The sequence below is a fragment of the Numenius arquata genome, chromosome 3 (assembly GCF_964106895.1).
Source record: "Numenius arquata chromosome 3, bNumArq3.hap1.1, whole genome shotgun sequence".
Taxonomy (NCBI): domain Eukaryota; kingdom Metazoa; phylum Chordata; class Aves; order Charadriiformes; family Scolopacidae; genus Numenius; species Numenius arquata.
Window position 1 is genome coordinate 18,778,423 of NC_133578.1, and position 20,801 is coordinate 18,799,223.

At 37.7% G+C, this 20,801-nt stretch overlaps 1 protein-coding gene across 1 annotated transcript in view; it reads right to left on the reverse strand.

Annotated features, from left to right (window-relative positions):
* Positions 1 to 869: 869 nt before the first annotated feature.
* PLA2R1 (phospholipase A2 receptor 1) overlaps positions 870 to 20,801 on the reverse strand; it is a 40,877-nt gene continuing 20,945 nt past the window's right edge. Inside the window, exons 11-30 of the mRNA XM_074144887.1 lie at positions 20,064 to 20,233; positions 19,341 to 19,543; positions 18,896 to 19,041; positions 18,204 to 18,288; positions 17,148 to 17,280; positions 16,664 to 16,699; positions 16,011 to 16,168; positions 13,066 to 13,130; positions 12,579 to 12,682; positions 11,076 to 11,218; positions 10,141 to 10,258; positions 9,131 to 9,261; positions 8,412 to 8,556; positions 5,470 to 5,708; positions 4,778 to 4,946; positions 3,261 to 3,401; positions 2,714 to 2,830; positions 2,035 to 2,211; positions 1,312 to 1,341; positions 870 to 1,087 (exon numbers count right to left, since the gene is read on the reverse strand). Coding sequence (XP_074000988.1) covers positions 870 to 1,087; positions 1,312 to 1,341; positions 2,035 to 2,211; positions 2,714 to 2,830; positions 3,261 to 3,401; positions 4,778 to 4,946; positions 5,470 to 5,708; positions 8,412 to 8,556; positions 9,131 to 9,261; positions 10,141 to 10,258; positions 11,076 to 11,218; positions 12,579 to 12,682; positions 13,066 to 13,130; positions 16,011 to 16,168; positions 16,664 to 16,699; positions 17,148 to 17,280; positions 18,204 to 18,288; positions 18,896 to 19,041; positions 19,341 to 19,543; positions 20,064 to 20,233 — 2,728 coding nt within the window. The remainder of the gene's footprint in view (positions 1,088 to 1,311; positions 1,342 to 2,034; positions 2,212 to 2,713; positions 2,831 to 3,260; positions 3,402 to 4,777; positions 4,947 to 5,469; positions 5,709 to 8,411; positions 8,557 to 9,130; positions 9,262 to 10,140; positions 10,259 to 11,075; positions 11,219 to 12,578; positions 12,683 to 13,065; positions 13,131 to 16,010; positions 16,169 to 16,663; positions 16,700 to 17,147; positions 17,281 to 18,203; positions 18,289 to 18,895; positions 19,042 to 19,340; positions 19,544 to 20,063; positions 20,234 to 20,801) is intronic.

Here is a 20,801-nt window from a genome sequence, read left to right on the forward strand (position 1 = left end):
GCTTGCAGAAATACTGCCGGTGAAGAGTAAAGTAATTTATTACTGTAAGTTCAGCAAGATTTATAACAGGGTTTTTTTTCTTCAAACAGATATTGCCCAAAAATGTCTTTAAAAGAGGGATGGGATTCCATTTCTGAACTAACCTAGGTGAGAGATCAGACTGTTAAATCTTTAGCAGGATGCTGGACATACCTCAAAGGAATATATTAACTTCAGGATGACAAAGCCCATATGCCATTATATCTCTAGACTAATTCATTTTATAACATGAACTAGGCATCACAGGCCAAACCACCAAAACTCTGGCGCTCCCAAGTCTAAAGTGACTTCATCTCTCTGCAAGCTTGGAAATCCACCTGGCAAGAATCCACTGTCTGGAAAGGAACTGTTCCTTTTGCAGAAAGCATGGCTGTTAAGAAAAAAAACCTACCCCATTATCCTTGGAATATGTTTCAGAGTTCTGAAATTCAAGGCCAAATTTTAGTAATGGCTCATGAGCAGATTCTGCGACGTATAAAAACAAAACACAAAAGCCCAAATGTTCCCGAAGGAAAAAGTTGCATGAAAAATGCCCGCTGCTCTGGGGCCTCGGACACGACTGTTCCACGTGAGTGGTTGGAGGTTTATGGTGTGGGAGTATTTTCAGTTCCTGGCTTGTCCCAAAGGAGCCGTGGTTCTGACTTGCATTCTCACCTCATCCTGCCACAAAGCAAAAGCTCTCAAGGTACGGAGCCCCTACGGCGTTCATACCGATGGCTGCGAGGGTTTCTCTGGTTATGGGTACCGGGAAAGACTCCCAAGAAGGAGAAAACCACTGTAGATCGTGGAGTTTCACGCAGAAGACGTGACCGCTTGCTACTGCTGATCAGTTAATTGTTGTCACTTCTCTCAAAATCAGAAATGAGGATGCTTTCTTCCAAAGCAGGAACGTCAGCGTTAATCTGCGGCAAATAGGCATTTCTGACCCACAGTATCCTGCGGAAGAGTTGGTTATTCTCTTTGCACAGGCACCACAGAAAAAGGGAAATGGCAGCCAGCATCACCAACGTCACGAGAACAGCCAGAGCTACAAGCCCATGGTATGATGCTGAAAGGGAAGGACAGAAATTGTTATTAAGCCAATATACCTATAATTACAGATAATTCTAAATATAAACGTATAGATGTTTTATGGAAAACATATTATTACTCCTTATATGTCACTCATTTTAAATTACAGGTTTAACAGTGAAACATGTTACCTCACAAAATATCAGCTCAAAATGTATTACTCCTTATTAAAAAAATTAAGAAAGTACAGAAGCAACTTACCTTTTTCAGAGGGTTCTGTTGCATCAATATCTGAAAGAGAATCCAGAACTGTCATAAAATTACCCACAGAGCTAACAGTTACGATATATATTCTGTGTGAAATTGATACTGAGAAGACAATCTACGTAAAACCATAAGAGAGCAGGCTGTTCTTTGTTTAATTTGACTCATGTCAAGGGGATTCCAAGTGGCCAAATTAGACATGACTTAATCTGTTATCTAAAAATCCCTTAAATTTGGCGGAATATATTAATTGACATTTGTGCAAGGATGAGCAGCCATATTTATCCACTTTTTAAAGTACAAATGCATGAACAGAACCGTGCAGTAGTCGTTGCGCCCAACAGTGACTTGGGCATTTTGCGTGGGCTCTGGAAACCCTTCAGCTCTCACAGACCCATGTTCCAACAGCCGTGGTGCCCGTGCCGCTCTCCCAGGCTGCACCTGCCCTTCCTACAGGCTCTGTGGAGCTCAGCCTGATGCTCGGCACATGATGCTTTCCCACGCAACGGAAAGTCCACCACAGTCAGCAATAACGCAACAGCTGCCCAGGTTCCTCAAAAGGAGGTTACCCTGGCTGGTTGGGTTTTTTACAGCTATTTTTTCTAATATCAAGGGACAGAATTATTTAAATGAAAAATAAGAGCAAGTAAGCAAGCAACAAGGACCATGTAAAACAATGGTTATAAGGACACAACTGCCTTCTTTAATGGAAGTACATACCTGCATCCATTTTACATATAAATCCCTTTTTTTCTCTGCATGGAGATAATTTCCAGACTCCATCTGTGGTCCTCAGGCTGATACAGGAATTCCCTTTGAGATGCTCATATTCAGGCTCCCTGATGCCCCAGTTAGAATAATTTAAGGGAGAACCATCAGACCAGGAGACTGTCTCATCTAAGGGCAGAAATAATAAATCATTATAAAATACAATATTTTGATAAATATAGAATCATAGAATCATAGAATGGTTAGAGTTGGAAGGGACCTTAAAGATATCTCAGTTATATCTCAGTTATAGTTGGACTTACCCTCACATGAAAAAAATACTGTATTATGGAATGCCAAGATTTTATCTGTTTGGCCACTGTATTACTTTTTTTTGTTTGTTTTGAAGGATTTAAAAACATCCTATGTAGTTGACGTAGAAGAAAGCCTGTAGTGCTTCTTTAAGAAGAAAACAAAGGTGTTGACATACATGCATACATATTGAGTAGTGAGAATACTAAGTAATGATTAAAGAAAGCTTGACTGGTTTTACTACATCAGGTAGTAAGCAGTAAAAAGAAAAAAAAATCTCAAAAGACAACAGTGTTTTGGAAGATGGTGACACCAGCATTAAAATAACCAAAACCCAAACCAGCTTCTTACATGCAGCTCTCTTCCACCCAAAACTTACTGTCTGTAACATTCAGGATGTTCAACCAAACCATTTGCACAGAGTAACCAAAACTGCGCAATTCTTCCAAAATGAAGGCATTTTCATCTTCATCTTGAATAGTTAGAAGATTTGATCCTACAAAATAAACACAGAACAAATTTTCAAACAATCCACACCATTAAAATGTAACACTGCATTTCAAAAAGTTAATATTACAGGCCTTGTTTGAAAAGCTTGAAAAGTCTGGTTATACATTGTAAGTTCTTAAATTTACAATTAATGTGAAAATGCTTAGGCTGATATAAAACTGTTCTCACATTATCGTAAAACAAGTCTGAAGGAGGAAAAATTAATTTTATGTGTTATTCCAGAAATCAATATTTTCACATGGAAAGGAACATTTTTTCAATCTATGTTCCCTCCAATGTCATAGTTGGCTGATGAGCTGCGCTATCATTATCTTCAACTAGAGAAAACACATGCCATGATTTCAGTAATTTCAGAAAATATGTGAGTTTTTTAAGGTATCACGATGAAATTTTGCAGCTACAAAATAACCACTTACCTTGATTTCTGCAGACTTCATATGCAGTATCAAAACTTGTGCCCTGCAGAACTGTGGAAAAGCTGTAGCAACTGTTTTTGAATTTGATCCAGGGAACAGTTTTTTCTGAACATAAGCCTTTATAGGCAGGGAGTTTCTTTTCTGTGATAGAAATAACGGCACAGCTTTATTGGCACAACAACATACACAATATAACATTCCACACGCTGTTTTGGAGTAATGCTAATAAGCACGCTATTGCGTTACGCCTCTATTTTTCAAAGTGAAAATCTAGTGGTTGTATATATTTGGATTAGAAGAGCAAAGCTGGTTTTATTTCTGATCAAACCCGTTGCTGGATTGCAACAGCAGTATCAGGACAATCTAACCGGCACTGACGCGCAGCGGGAGTTGTGAGCAAACTATGGGCACGTCAGAGCCCTGCGGGCTGCCCAGCATCTCCCAGAGGGCTGGGGATTTCCGAGGACTGCGGAGTTTCTCCCCATTAAGCCGCAAAGACGACGTCTGCCAAATACCGTGGTGCAGAGGAAAGTTTCCAGCCTCTCCAGCCTGCAACGTGCCGCGGCAAAGAGTCCCTCTGACTCAGGGCAACTCTACAAGCTCACTTTGCGATACCCAGCATCACTTTTTCGGCAGTGCTGTTGATTCAGCTACGTTACCTAGGGTCTCACACACCTCCTACTTTGCTGCAAAACGCATTTTTTTAAAGCTGAAGTAAACCTTAGGCTATATAAGATTACATAACTTGACAAGCAAATTAGAAAATTAGTCAGCTTCAAAACAAAAAGCATGCTAAAGGATCATTTTGGTCTTGAAGGATTCCAAAACGGCTTTCTTCTCAACAGACCCAAAAGCTATAACAAGCTGTAAGTGAACCCCTGGCGATCAATACAACCGGATAGGAATATTTTGAGAACTGGATGCTGCCAAAGACTCTGCAGTCCTGGACTGAATGGAGATCCAGACCTGAATTCTGGATTCAAATGAAGGCCGAGTAACTGACAGAACATTGCAGGAAACACAATATATTTTAGGGTACAGGAAAACATTCTTATCTTTACGAAAAAGGTTGCAAAATCTTTTATGTGCAATCAGCGAAGATGTGACTCTAATTTTTCACTTTGGTCTGAATGCTTCCCTTCTCCCATCCCACAGTTAATTGCAGCAAATGGAATTTATCTCCCTTCGAGCTAGGTTATTAGCAATCATCATTTTTCACAGATGATACAGTGCTCACCGAAGAGACAGGGTAAGTAATTTTACTGTTTCTTTTCTATTATGAAGGTTCTCTTCCCATTCTCCTATGGACCAGACCTGATGGCCAATATTTTATGGGAAAAAAATGGTTATGCAAATAGGAGATACAGCAAGGAAATGCCAGCAATATACTTCAGTTTTAAATAATACTATCATCATTGCTTAACCTCAAACCAATTAATTTCCTTTCACATACTTCCACTGTCAAGACATACATTTGCAGCTGCAAAGATTTAATATAAAACTTCACTCTGACTTACTAGGTGGCACATGGCAAACTGCTCCTTGCAGAAGTCGCTCGCAGTTAGCACTTTTCCAGTGCCCCGAAGTATCAATGTAAACGCAGCTGCCAAAGGCCTGGGACTCGTCGTCTTCCCAGAAGGTAAACAAAGACCTTGTCCCATCCGACCATTCAAAGTTAAGCCCGTTCTGCCAAAACAAATTTAAAATTATCTTTCTGATATGCTTTAGCACTGTAAAAGTTCGTCTTCTTCTGGTGGCATCCACACCAGATGTTACAGAATGTCTGATGTCTCTGAAGGCCGGATAGATCCAGAAGGATCTACAAAAGACAGATCCAAGGGCCCTCCCAACTTACTTCTGGGAGACCACAAACTACGTCTAACCTGCTGTTTTCAATAGATGGTTATTTGGGCCATTGAGCAACTACAAATAAAACAACATCATTTCAATGTTGACACTACAAGAGATTTTCTGTGTGTTTTTAAATGTTTTCTGTGACTTTTAGTTTTCATTAGTTATTGCACCAAACTGGCTCTCATTAGATTTATATATTACATTGCAAAGAAATGGTTAGGGCTCAAGCTTTCCCAGGTTTCATTTCCAGATGCAAACTTCCTGTGACTTCAAAAGAATGGCACAACTCATTGGCTTGTTACTGGAAAAACTCCTTTGCAGCATCACATTCATAGCCAGGGAGCCCACTACGTACATCTGAAGTGAACAGCCCAATCCAGTGGTTGAATCCCAGCCGGTTCACAATGACTGTGAGGAAAGCCTGGTGGTACTGGTTGGTAATGCTGACCAACTCCGCCCCGTTTGCCATGCAGGTTTTTAAAGCTGAAGACCACGTAAAATTCCCACGTATTAGCTTATATGTCCTGTTTCCATATTCTAAAGTATCTGGCACAGGGTACATTGCAGATGCGTTGATGACATGTCTGGATGTGTCTGTTATAAACAGAAAGGATTTATTTATTTTTCACAACAGACAGCTTGCACGTAGCAGAACAGCTCCTAAAACATCAGAACCATCCTTAAAAACAAATCAAAAAATAGCAAACTCCTTGGTTTCAGGAAGGCACTGTGAACTTCAAAAAGAAAAAGAGGATGGCTACTAGAACAGTATCTAAAATTCCATCACAGCACAAAACATTACAGGAGTTTATGAGTTTAATATATAACCAAAAAAAAAAAAAAAAAAGATAAACCCTGGATGGAGTTAGTTCCACTGACTGGATCCTTGAAGGTCAGTAAGAAATCACCTGGGATCTGGGCATATCCCAAGGGACCGGCAGTAGTGGGCTGCAGAGTGCTCTTACCCTAGATACCTTGCATGTAATTTACATTACCTCTTTTTTCACCCGTTATTTTTAATAATTTCCAAGATCAGTTTACAGCAGCAATCCTGGCCTCACAAATAATTGTTCTTGCACAACCGAGAGGATGACAAACTGTGGTTCATGGTACAAGTGCTTGGGAGGTTCTTGAGCTCATCTTTATTATCCATGAGCCAATGCAGGGAAGATCAGAGTACTAGCGCTTAAAGATAAATCCTGTGTGCATGGAGACTTGACTTAAATCTCTTTTTGATGATAGACTAACACAGCAATGTCCAAAAAAAAAAATTAAAGGAAGAAGCAGACTTTTTAGTTTTAAGAAATAAAGAGAGAGAGAATCTCCCATGTCAAAAAAAAATCAGGAGACAATGACCATTCTGCTCCAGCCCTGACTGTGATGCTGCTGTGCTGGCTTTTCTACAGGAGCCAAATGCCTTAGCTAATGTGTATGAATGCCCACAATACAGTTTAAACAGGACTATAAAAATAAAGCAATGCCTCAGTTTTAATCCTGTTTGTCAGTTTGGATTAATTACTTCTGTCTGTAAGGCTTCTCTGTGATTACAAAATGAAGTGGTTGCTTTGCTACGAGGTGGAGTGTTTTTAGACTTGGTTCCCTTTATGACTAATGGAAGAGGAGTGTTAACAGGCATCTTAAAATAGTAAACTGATTTATTATTTGTCATTCACAAATAATTTAAAATTAGAAATTTCTAAGCAAGAAGAAGTTCTGTTCTTGAGCTAACTGAAACAGTCTATTTTTTTCCAGCTTTCAGTGTGTGTCACTGCCTAAAGAAAGAAAAGGCAGGCAATGCAGTAAAACGCTGACACAATCTTAACTCAAGCAACACTAAGAGAACAGAGCCCAGTTCAGATCTCCTGCTGGTTTATTTCACTTTAGTCTCCTACAGAAAATAATTCAAAAAAGGGGAGACAGGAGATGGGATGTGGACGGGATGGCAGAAGCAAAGCACCAGCTCATCCTTCCAGGAATTGACACATCTGTTTGGACATTTGAGCAAACCTAGCAGTTCACTACCACCAGCAAGAGGCTGCCTCACTTCTCCCTTCCTTCCTTCGTGGGGAGGATCCTGAGCACCCACCACAGCCCCAACACCCCCCTGGCAGCCTGCAGCATGGCCACCCCAAGGCAACAAGTTTTCCTTCCTGCCTTTTAATGCCTTTTCCCTCTGTCTGAAGCAGCAGCAAGGGGTTAAAATACAAACGTTCGGGAGGTAAATGAAACAAACCAGCAGGAAAATGCATTTATTTATTTTTTCTACACTACATGCAGGATTACTCCAGCAATCCCCGCAATTGTAGTTCATAATAAATGATGTCAAATACAGCTATGATTTGCTAGAGCCACATGTGAGCACTGCCCAAAGCTTGTATTTGTTTATTCTACTTCTTGACTTGCTCTCCCTCACCCCCTAGGCAGCTGGCAAGGAGAGCCTTGTCTCTTTAGACCCAGGGCTTAACTAAGAGGTGATATATAAAGTTGAGCCATGTAAAGCCACCTCCACCGTAGTACAGCACCCAAGGACACTCCTTACAGTTCTCAGATTGCAGCCCTCCCTTCGCTTTAGGGTTAATAATTTGCTGCTGGGTCTATTTTGGTACCAAGCTCTATCAGGTTCCCGCAGCCTGGGGATGGGCTCCGAAGCCACCCGAGTGCCCTGTGGATGGATGCCAGCGGCTCCTGAGCCAACAGGCAACGCTACGGGATGTGGCTTGAGGAAAGCAAACAATGTGTGTTCCCCGCAAAAGCTCCATGCTTCTGGCAAGTCAACTTCATGGGGACAGAATTAGAGAAGGGTGAGAAGAAAAGCCAAACTACCTATTTGACTGGCTAGTCGGTCCACACTGCTCACAGAAATACATTTTCTAGAGTCTATTCTGATTTAAAATTGCAAGTCCCACCACCTAAAATTTATATTTTTTTAGAAATCATATTTTTATCAAAATTACCCTGTTTTGCCTTTTGTAATTTCATGCTGTTACTCTGCTTGCAATGACAGAAAACATGAAATTTAATCTCTATTCCTGAATCTTAGATATGCAACAGAAAGCTCAAAGTTAGGAAGAAAATGAACAAAATACTTTTTCAGAAATTACTTCTACATCACACTGTTGATTTATTAAATACTGTAGAGCTAGTCTGTCTAAATATCAGAGTAGAACTATCTTAGAAATCTTTTCTGCTCCTGGTTTTATAGACACCTCTAACAAGATGCTTCCAGATGAGAATAAAGTAAACTGAATTCAATATAGTAAGAAAAGAGAACAGAAGCAAAGCAAAAGAAAATCTTACCCTGAGTCTTTTGGCAGATAAACCCATAGTTTTTCTGACAATTTTCTAAGTACCATTTTCCCGTAAAATGAAAATTAGGGTTATTTGATACCAATGTACATAGTGGAAGTTGTTCTTGAATGTTTGCACTGTTATAACGCTGTCTCTGCAATCAACACAGAACCTCATATTAATTAAAAAAGACACCGTGTAAAAACAATGCATAAAAATGATTACATTACATTTAGAAGAATAATTATCTGAAAGTCACTATTATAAATATTTAGGTAGAACAATGAACACTTCCATAAATAAAATTTGAAACAACAACCTCCTAATGAAAAAGTCACAAGCTTTCACTGAACAAACTAAAATGCTAAGCCCAATATGGAGTAACATAGTGTAAAACAATATATTAAAATATGAAATTCATAATCTTATTCCTAAACTTTGCTCAGACCCAGCATATGACACTAACCATATAATTCAAACTTTGGTGCTTAAAAGCAATTGCAAGAGAATGTGACTATAGACACAAATTACATAAATAACTCTCTCAATAGTGCCTTTTTTGCTACCTCTAGTTATGCCTATAAATCTGTGCCCACAGTTGTTTGAAGTTGCAAAAATTAAGAGAAGACTAATTTGCTGGAACAAGTTAGGCCTTGTCTTTGTGGCAGTCATTATTTTTGTGGATAAAACATCTTCCCACTGTCCTTAAACCCCCTGGAAATACTCACATCCACTACTTCAACTGGAGACCAGTTGGAATACACTGGAAGCTTTTCATTCACCCATTTTTCATAATCGTCACTCTGGAAACCTATCCAAACACTAGTTTTCCGTCCAAATAGATTCATTGTTATGAAAGCTAGAAAATGAAACAGGAATAAAATATAAATAACTGGTAATCACTTAGGGACAGATGAAGTCTCTTCCACCATACTAAAGCAGTGAATAATTTAATTACTAATCAATGTCATTACATAGTTACTAGAAAGTAAGACCTTGAGCAGCATTTCAGTGTCATCTAACTATAAATTCAGTTAAACTGATTAACTTCAGTTGGGTTAGGATCTAGCCCATTAACTAACAAGTTTTCAAGCAGCTTAAACACCTTAAGTATTAGTTCAGGGTACCGTCCCACTGAAAAAGCTTTTCTCACTTTTAGTTGGAAATAAGATTTCTGCACTGAAGATAGCCAATGAGATTCCTCCCACCTCCAAAATAAGTGGTTTTACAAATTTATGAAGCTCAACCGCAGATTACTATGAATAGGGATTATAAATGTTTACAAATGTGCTGGCATTTATTTCTCTGACCGTTCCAGCCTAGCGCTATGCTTATGTGGTATAATATAGATCAGATTTTAAGTACTATTAATGGATAAAAATAAGATTGCTTCTATAACAATGTGGTGTTGCATTCATAAGATAGAAATTTTACATAGCAAAATTTTAAATGGGTATTCCATATTTTTTTTTGTATTTCTAATCCTTGGTAGTAAGCATAAAAGAACTTATAATTTCTCCTCAAAATGTAATTGTCATATAGGTCAGTAGATATTTGAATCTTTACATTTTAGGAAATAGGGGAAGAGAAACACTAACTTGTTTAAAGCAGCAAAACCATAAGTAGGATCTGAGCGATCTTTTTTCCGAAATCTGTATCCAAGACAAAACTTTACTACAGCATCCTACCTAATGAAGATGAAATTTTATTTATTTAACAATATTTTCAAGTATTCTACCTTGTTCCAGTTCATCTTCAAGGGAAGCGAGTGACCCATCATGGCTACTGCAGAACTCTTGTGCAGAATACCAGGTTCTCAGATGCTCTGGATCCTTTGGAATTTGTATCAAAAAACACTGTTTTAAAAAAAAAAAAAAAAAAAAAAAAAAAGAGCTTGTTTTGGTTTTTTCTCCAATTTAAAAACCATTTATCAATCACTAAGAGCGATCACTAAAACATTTCACATGCTGTTACTAAAAACTAAGTATTTCATTAGTTTCTGTCCTGCAATAGGCTTCTCCAACATGCTCGGTATCAGTGTTCAGCTGCAATCAGGCTTGGATTCAAATTACTTGTTTAAAGGCAAACACAATCTGGGTTAAATTTATCCTTGTAGTCCCTGCAGTTTAGCACCAGGATAAATCCAGCCACCTCAATGCACGCTGCTATTACGGAATGTACGTATTTCAGAGAAGCCTAATGAAATCATTGCCTTTCAACCTTCAATTGCAAATAGACTTTGGTTTATAATTATCTTTGATGAGCCCTATTTGAAACAGCATCTTCTGGGGGATGGCAGCAGTTTGGGACCATTTTGTACAACCAGGGGTCAGAGATCTGTTTTGAGACCATAAAAGACTCTTGGAATCGTCATAAGTGGAAAAGAGAGGATGGAACAGGCTTTTTACAGCAAGAGCACAAATACACTTGGATAGCTTTTGCATATATGAGTATTCATCTCCTTCAACTAAAGTAAAATTTTTGACATCTAATTAAGACAACTTCCGTGTGCAAAGCTACTTAATATCTGTAAACCTGTCAGTAGTTATAAACCTAAAGACTCTGCTTTCAAAAAGTAAGAAATCTTCAAATATCGAATAATGCTTAAGAAATCTAATTTCTGTCATAAGTACAGAATGCATTTTGAATTATCAAACAGAAAAAATGTTTTACTTTGAATCCAAAGTGCAACCAGCCTTTGGGACATATTCCTTGTTGGTTTTGGTCTTTTGGAATCTCTTTCTCTATTTTCCATGCAAATTTACGCTTACAAATACAAGGAAGAGAGACAGTACAGTTTTCATCACCCCAGAGTCCTGTGTAAAAAGAAAAAATCACAGTTCAATGTTGGCTTAAGAATCGGAAAGGGTTTTTTCTTAGCTAGCTTAGATATCATTAAGAAGGGAATCCTTTAGTCATTAAGTAAAACAAGATTCTGCATCAAATATATTTGGACATACCGTACTGCAGTGGATTTGATCATCCATGGGACTCATATTTTTATTCCCACTTTGATTTTATTAAGTTAAAGCAATTCCTCTACACTGAGTCACATAACATATGCCTCTATCATCATGTATTTAAAAAAATACTCATTATGCAAAAAAAAATAAAAATAGGAAAGGTATAGAAATTATGCCTTCCAGATAAAATAGTTTGACTTCCTTACATTGAAAATTGTTGGCAAGATCCAGGTACTGACATAAACTGCTGACCTGCTGAATACACGCTGACCTGAAAATACATTTTTCAGTGGAACACAGTACACTCAACAACTTGTTGACCAGCTCCCATCTACTGGCCAGCTGATGGGGGAAGGTGGGCGTCCCTTCCTGTTATCTGATACTAACTATAGTAACATAAAACTCAAGCATTCAAAAGTCATGAATCAAAATCCTATGATTATGTGTGGAAAAAAAGAGGGGTTTTTTAGTTTTAATTTTTTTAAATTTTAGCATTAATTCTTTTCAGTCACAAATACAAAGCTGGGTATTTTTCCTTTTCACAGAACCTGACATGTTTTCTTTATCATATGACTTGCAGATCTTCAGAAAACAGAGACTGAGAGATGACAGAAATCACTGGAAGCAGCAGCACTGTAAATTTTTTTTTATTACTCAAGCAAACTGTAGAGCTATGTGGTGGTATAAAGGCTAGCACTAAAACCATGGCATCCAAAGATCTCTCATCAGATTGGCTATAGGGGCAAAAACAAACTAGAAAGCTCAGTATTTAAAGTTGTGTGCTGATAGAAAAACAGTTTATAAACGTACGAAAAATTATTGCTTGTCCATCTGGTCCATTTGGCTATGAGAAAACTGACTGTGACAACCAGCAATGCATTAACATTTTTGCTGTGCCACATAACAGATTTTTAAGCAAAACTAAAGATTCAGTATCACTGGAATCTTTATATTTTGACATTCGAGTACTGGAACTATTAATATACTTTTAAATCCTACAACCTAGTCTCTGAGCGTATTCATGATATTTTTAATATTATTTTCTTAACCATGAAAGTAGTTATGCAAATTATAACCACGTAAAAGGACTATGTAATACCGGACCATGTAATAGGGATTGCATTTCTTGAAAGCAATTAAAAAACTATAACCCCTTTGGCCAACAACAGAATCAAGTCACAACTCCTGCAACAAAAGGAAAGACAAAATAAACCTGTTTGTGATGAAATGAATCCGCATCTTTTCACTGGTTTCTGCAGATCTCTCTCCCTCCCTTCATTCCAGTTCTGGTATGTTACTGGTGATTCATCCCTCCAGCTGCATAGAAATGTTAAGAGTGTAGTTACACTTTTTCCTGCCCTTACCTCAAAATACAACCTCCATTAAAAGTGTTCGTAAGCAGATTCAGGGTAGAAAGTGCCCCTTTATTAACCAAGCTTTAAAAAAAGACAACCACCACTACCAAGGTTGATATTCATATATTTGGCTTGCATATTTTAAACCCCTTTTAGAAGAAATACTGTAACATGAAAAGAAATTAAGGGTAATATATTCTGAATGATATTTACATGAGAACTGAAGTTGTCTCTTGAATATCCCACTCAGTCACCAAACTGCTTTAGCCCATCAGACTGCATGGCAGCCTGTAAATGGGGCACGTCAAGTACAACCCCCAGCAGCAAAAGTGTAGGTATTCTTACCGAAATTCATCGCTGAGGTTTTCTGCATGCAATCCAATCCACCAGTGAACATCATTATTCGACAGCTACAAAAAAAAATTAAAACTTATTTGCCACATGTTTAATTGTTGTTGCCCTCTATTAAAGCATTAACAAACCTCTAAAATCAGGCTGTTCGTATTCAGATGAACAGCATCTCCACTGGGTTCCAATGGGAAGAACAGGTGCTAAATCCTGCCCATGTTAATTTATGTCACTTCAGTAAGGTTATGCACTTAAGTAGAGCATGATTTAGCCCCCAGTTTCCACTGGATTGCTCATGTATCTTCTGTAAACTAGGAATTTTCAGTTTTAGGAATTTACAGCCTATCTGGCTTGAAAAGGACTGTAGTCTTAGGCTAGAATTTGTTTTTCCCCAACTACTAAAAATAGACAATAGCAAGTATTTCCTTTCAGCATTAATATACTGCTGGTTCCTTCTTAATGTCTTCAAAATGTTTTCTATGAATATTTACTGACTTCATATAGCTCATACAAGAGATTCCTAGAGATGCTTTCCAGACTGATTGTTGTTCTCCTGAAAGGTTCCAGACCTCTGGTCCTAAAGGGTGAAGCATTATGGATCAGTCAGAGAAATGCTGTTATTCAAACCGCCACTCATTATTGCTGTGCTGACTTGATTCTGCCTTAAACTATGAACGGGCTTCACTTTCAGGGTTGGCCACTCCACAGTCACAGTTTTGGGGCCACTGGGAAAGAGCTAACAAAGGGAAAAAAGTTCTGAATGTGCAGGACACTGGAAATGCCACCCTGTCTCTGGGAAGCATTTATTTTTTTCCATAAAGAACTGAAGTGCAGCCTGTGTTGTGGCAGCCACACTGCCCTTGGAGTTACAGTTAGGATTTCACCAGCTCACAGCTTATATAGCAATATCAACTGCAGAAAACAGACGTTTCTGACCAAAAAAACTAGAGACTCAGGAATGCTGTCTGATTTGGCATTGCCTGGCCCCTGAGTTTATAAAGTTCTCTAATCACAGCACTCAGCCTAGACATCACAGTTTTTAAAGAAACAGTGAAAAATGTAGTTTCAAATTCCATGCTAAGAAACTTTAACCAAGTTTTCTAATGACACATGCTAAGTCTATTGGGGCTGCTGAGTATTATTTTAGTGATTGCCATCCTTATTCCTGCTTCCACAGGAAAGCAGTTACAACCACTTCAGGACACACTTGGCTATACTGGGAAATCTTAACCAAAGCCAGCAGGCTTTACAATCCCTGTGTGTTATATTCAGAGACAAAACTTGACGGAAGTTAACCCGATTTCCAGTGCCAAGGGAGTAAACTTGGCTTTTTCATCGCAGAATGCTCACAAACTGCCATAATACCCACTAACTTTAATAAGTTTGCTTTTAAAAGATCTCTTATAAGTAAACATGACTTTAAAGAAGCATTCTGATTAGCCATCTGAAGTGATCTTAAGCTGGAAAAATAAATCTGTTTTTTAAAAGTTATACCATTTTTAAAGTCATAAACATTCAGTGGTAGGTAAGGCAGTAATTACATCACAACTCAGTCTCTGGTAAATGCAGAAGAAGACAGCCCGGTCAGCTGTGTTGCTCTTTCATTATAAGCTATTTCTGCCATGAGCTGTTGGTCTAAATCCGGTTCATCGTGTTTTAATACAAAATTACTTAAATAGCAGATAGAAATGATGCATAATTCCTTGGAAACTTAGAAACCCCATCTTAATACAACAGAATTCTACTTATGCTTTCTATTAAAAGTAGAGAAGGCTGTACACAGTGCAAGAAAAACTAGCGTGGGTTGAGAGCTTCTATACCGAGAACTAGTTGGTTTTTTAAAGATTATGCTATGATATACCTTACATTACAGCCATATAATTTTGCTCTCAGTAAGACAGACAGATTATTTTTATTCTTTTTTTTTCCCCCATATTTTCTTTATTTTGCTTTTACTGAGAACACCTGAAAAAAACCACACTTAGCTTCTCAGGAATTCATCTGCTTTTGCAGCTATTTCTCAGCTTCAAATCTTTTTGTTACATCAGAGTGCTTCACAGAAATTCTGCTTTCATCCAGAGGGAATTTAGAGGCCTATGTCTTTTTTTCTATATAAATATCCATAGTCACAAAGGGGTTTAATTCAGGAGACATCATACAAATGTGTGAACACATGGGAATGTTGCTAAGCGTACACAGAGGAAAAGGTAATCTATTTTCCATGGTCATAAGCACCCACCTCTATGGTTTAGAGTTCTAGATTTCATCAAGGTGCAGAGAAATTAGTAATTCTTCATTCTTGGCCAGCTCTCCCCAGGAGTAACCTTTCAAATCATCACATTGAAGGTTTAAACTATGAAGACCATTTCAAACATCTGGCCTTGCTGCCCATGTTGTGCTAATACACCCACTGAAATGTCCCTCGGTATTGCCCCTGATGACCAGCTGTGAGTTGCTGAGTGGGAATGGAATGTTAACTGTGGAACTGTGCAGGATCAGGAGACATCCTGGTGGATGCAGAACCACTATGTGAACACCTGAGGAACCATGATGGGTCCCCTTGTTCATGAAGGGGTGGTTAAAGAAGAAGAAACAGAGAAGGATGCACACCACATGCAAAACAAATCTCTCTCTTTACCCCTACTTTCATCACTTTGTGATAGGAAGCTGGTCTTTGCTCCTAGTAGGTCTTTTGAGGCAGACTAACTGACCTGTTCATTAGCAGGTATTATGCTGCAGATTCTGAAATGATTTCTTTAGCTAAATAGTGCCTCAGGGAGGGATGTGGGAAATGAAGACAGCAAGAGAATTATTTCTGAAGTAAAATGTCTTTCAGACCCTTCTCGGAGCAACAGGCAGCCAGATATTCCAAAAGATGCAGCAGAAAATAACCAGTTACTGCATGAGGGTTTATTTTTTTCCAAAGGGGAAGTTTTTCTTACCTTCTTAATTTTATTTAGAATAAAGGCTTGTTCAGCAGAAGAATGTATTGTTGCCATTCCGCTACGAAGCCAGCTACAGACAAACTCATAGGTTTCCCAGTCTGTAGGACTGACATGGAAAAGATATTCTGCTCCTTGATAATACAACCACGGCAGTTCTAGAAAACAAGCAAGAGAGTTAGTGCTGTGCAGGGGTAAAAACTCATTTCAAATCTCATTCTATGTTACACCCATGGCCCGCCTTCAGCCACACGTCACAGGACAGATATGCCACAGCAGAACCATATCCGACATATCAAATTATGAAAAAAAAAAAAAAGCACGACGAGTAAATTTTGGGTTTATATTCTATCCTGTGATACTGCAGTAATGGTTACAGGGTTGCCCAGCCTTTGCAAAAAGGCAGTTTTAACCTGATGGATAGGTTTTCAAACTCCCGTGCTTATTACTGGCAACATTCCTTTACCTAACCTGAGTAGTATCTGATGTTTCAGTGTTCCTAAACAAAAGAGTGGCAGATTTTGATCTGTAGCAACAAGTTCCTACAAAGTTCCTTAATGTAAATTTTTAACTTAGAACATTTTAGTTATTATTTTTATCAATGGCTTAAATTATATTGTTTCAAGATGCAAAAAAAGAAAATGTTTTCATACCAGCTACGTACCAAACCGGATTCTTTGGTTTAACACCTGCAAAAATACATAAATAAATTAAAACATTGCTGATTAAGAATGAAGAGAGAGATTTCATTGAAATTGCTTTTTCCGCATAATAAGGATTTAATCAAAATAATGAAGAATATTGCTATTCTCGTTCAGGAAAAATAGAAAAAGGAAACATGGAATAAAATAAAATAATTGCCACATTTACTAAACAATATTTTTAGTATCCTTAATAAACAAGAACTTTGTTTAACTTCCTAACTAACTGCTAATCATTGCTATCCATTTTGAAACTGACTGCACATATTAGACCTGTTAACTGGCCAACAAACCCTAATGGACATATATAGCTTTACCATGGTTTCATGCAGAAGACCAATGAAGTCCAGATGTGGCTAAAAAGCAGGCCTTTAGATATTTCATTTCCTTGTCTCTCCTGAATTGCAAGTAATGGGTATAATAATTAAAATTTCACCTTTTGGTATTTTGCATATCCATTCACGCTTTTCATTGCAGCGTGCTGGAAAGACCGTTCTATTTACTTTGAACACACCACAGTTTCTTGAGTCATCTTCAACATACTTGCTTTCCAAAAATGAAGATACAACCTGAAAACAGCACATTCATTATCTTTAACCACCAATCCAAGAGGAAGCACTTCAAAATCTCATTATGGAGAAAAAGGAAAGATTTGGAGATGCGTGTACGGTAAGAACATCGTAAGTAATAACTAGAGGACCACCTCAATTAGGGTGGTAAAATCCAGAAAATAGGATCCATAATCTCACAATGTCCTGTTCAAATTTCCCACTTCATATCAGATGACTCCTTCATAAAAATAATTTAATAGCTATGAAACCTAATGATTTTTTGACATGATTAGCAGTGGTTACCCACACCTCACAGCCTTTGCTTTGGTTCAACACGTTGCATGATTGAGTTTTACAGTTGCATTCTGTAATTATTTAAATAATGCTGTTCTTTAGGGCTGAAAACCGGTTAGATTTTAAAAGCTGACTGTTCTTCAACTGTTCAATGTTAAATCCCAGATACTAACCATTAGTGTGGCACGTGGCACCAGCATCTTCAAGGATGCAAAATCAAAAGCGGTATTAAAAAAGGAAAGACCTAGCTCTGAATGCAGGCGCAAACCTAACGGCCATAGAAAAAATAAAGTGTGTAAGCACAGCTCTATGGCTTTCCAATGTATGTACATATATATATATATACACACACACACAGGCTCACTCTGCACATACCTGGTCCTGGGTTGACCACAAAGTGCTTTGCAGGAGAGCACGCATCTGCAAACTTTTATAACCCTACCAAATTCGTTTCTCAGTTGCAAGGTTGCTATTTTAATAGTAGTGTACTATTGACCCTATTGTAACAATTACTTGAAGTGAAGTAGGTGGACATGAAAAACAAACAGTTTTCCTGGCCAACGTTTGCTCACAAGGCTTATTTTTGTGAACATATGCTCAGATATGACTCGAAAATTTACTAAAATATGTAGTATACAGATAGTTACAGGTGTTCTGTCAGACCACTGCCACGTCCCTCCAGAAAGCGGGTTTCTTTTATTAAATCCAATCCAGAACTGCCTTTCTTCTGTTCTATGAGGGAAACAAAGGAAACAACACTTCTCATGCACTTTTTTCTGTAGCTATTAAATAGATTATTTTTTAAATAGTGCAAATACCCATATTCATTTTTTTTAATTCAATATATCATTCCATAACACATTACTTGTTAGTATACTTAAGTAAACTCTGATTTTCCTACCAAAATGCTAAATTGTATCTTTAAAGACGAAACCAGTTAAAATGAGATTAAAATTGCCAAACTTCCATTTCAACGGATTTGTTAACTCACAAGAATATCATAGAATCATAGAATGGTTAGAGTTGGAAGGGACCTTAAAGATCATTGAGTTCCAACCCCCCTGCCATGGGCAGGGACACCTCCCACTAGACCAGGTGGTCACCTGGTCACCTTGCCATTAACAGTTGCTCAACATCTACTACAGAGATCATCTTCAAAACAAATCACATCACAGTGTTGCTAATACACTTCTTTTTATGCATTTCTAAGTTCATGTTAGTCAATAGTAGAGACTTCTTCAGCCACTAGGTGGAGAGGATGGAAGAACCTAAATTGTAGATTATTTTTACATATTAGTATGATTAAGATAAATCTTGTTGGTGTTAAAAATATATTTACCTATCAAAAATTGTATATAATAAATTGTTTAAAAATGTCTCTTCGTAGATATGGCTAAAACTAGCAAGATGTGCTCCAAAATCTTGGCACAATGCTTCTGCTTCTTCCCATGTTCTTCTCATCAGAACTTTCTCATTGTGAAATATCTGCAATAAAATAAACACTGCCATAGATGTAGTTGATTTTGGATAGCAGTTGTTTCAGAAAACCATAAAAATCAAACATTATTTGCAGGTTTTCCTACAATAAAGCCATGTATATTCCAAGTATAGTTCTGATTCAAGTCTTAAGACTTTCACTTGCAGTAAAACACGGTGAAGGATGGTAAGAATTGATTTTTGTTTGTTGAGTAGAAGAAATAATGATTTATAAAAAGTATTTTAGGAACAGCGTATTCCTAAGTCAATGTAGAATCAGAAAAATTCAGAGCACGTTCGTCATGTACCTTGTAGCAGCTGAGTAGATTAGCTTCTGACTCCCATCCAAAATAGCAGGAACTCAAATGTTTTTGAAAAGTAAGTTCAGGTTCTTCATAAGAATTGATTTTCTGCTTGCACAATGACATTGCTTTGAAGTTCTTACAGCTTTTCACCTCCCAATAACCAACAGGGTGCTGCCCTCGCATAGCCACACAGCCTCCAGAGTGACCTAGACATGGAAGTGTTGAGTATCAGAATAAAGCATTTGAATTTTGTGAATTTTTGGTGAAGTGACTGTTTTGTTGGCATCAGGTTCTGGATAAAACCTCAATTAACTCACAACAGTAGCAAATTCTATGGGCAGCGACCAGTTTATAAGCCTCCTTGGCTGACTTGAGCTTGTAAAATGAACCGTGACGAAGGATTCCTCTCACAAAATGCAGGAGATGAAATGCAGTTTCAGAAAGTACTTTTGCAAACTGCAGTAGCAAAGCAATAAATATATAGAGTCCAAAACTCAGAAGTGATTACCAAAATGGAGTGTCTTTATTATTATGTCTCCGTTTTCAGGTATTGCTAAGAGGTTTATGTTTCAAAAGATGAACAAGTACTTCTCTTTTTTTTTTTTTTTGGTTTGTTTTATTTTCTTGGAACATCTTACTTTGGATTAATATAAAACAAACAAAAATCAAGCAAGCAAACCAAGTATTGGCAAACTAAAGGGACCCATTTATCAGCACGTTACTCACGTGGCTGGTACTGGTTCCAGTTTGCGTAGCTCACAGAGAGATTCCCCCCTGCTGTGCTTAGCCAAAAGTATTCTCCTGTGTTGTTAAGGTCTTGCAATCCTATCCAAAAATAAGTTCTCTCAGATTTTACCATGCTACGGATCATGCTGTTGATAAAATCTTGTTCAAACCTTAATAAAATAATCAAGATAAAAAGCTTATTAGAATAAAATAGGTCAACTGGTATATCAGTGAATAGCTCTCATGAAATGATTTAAGTTATGCAAGAAGAGAAAAATATGTAAGAGGAACTTAATTTTCTTTACAGAATTCTGTAGGTAACTTCCAGCACAAGTCTGGGCACATAGGAAAAACAGTAGATAAAGATTTTATGAGCTCAATGATTATACTAGACAACGTAAAAACAGAATATATTAATGACGCACATATGAAAATAAGACACTCCTTGTATGAAGGAGAAAAAATAGTGGGGTCTGAAAAAGCTACAGAAGAAAGAAAAGAAAAAGCTCTGCACAGAAGTATCCTATTAGAACAGCACTGAGAAAACACAGCAGAGGGGCTCAAAGCATGAGCTGATCTCACTACAGAAGGAATTACTTTTTCCTTCTTTAATTTCCTCACTGAAGCTAACTGAGAGATTTACACCCTTTTTGCAAGTAATAGTTGTTTTATATAGTAACCCATTTGTCAGTCAAATGTAATTTATTCAGATATAATTGGTATAGCATTATACAAAAA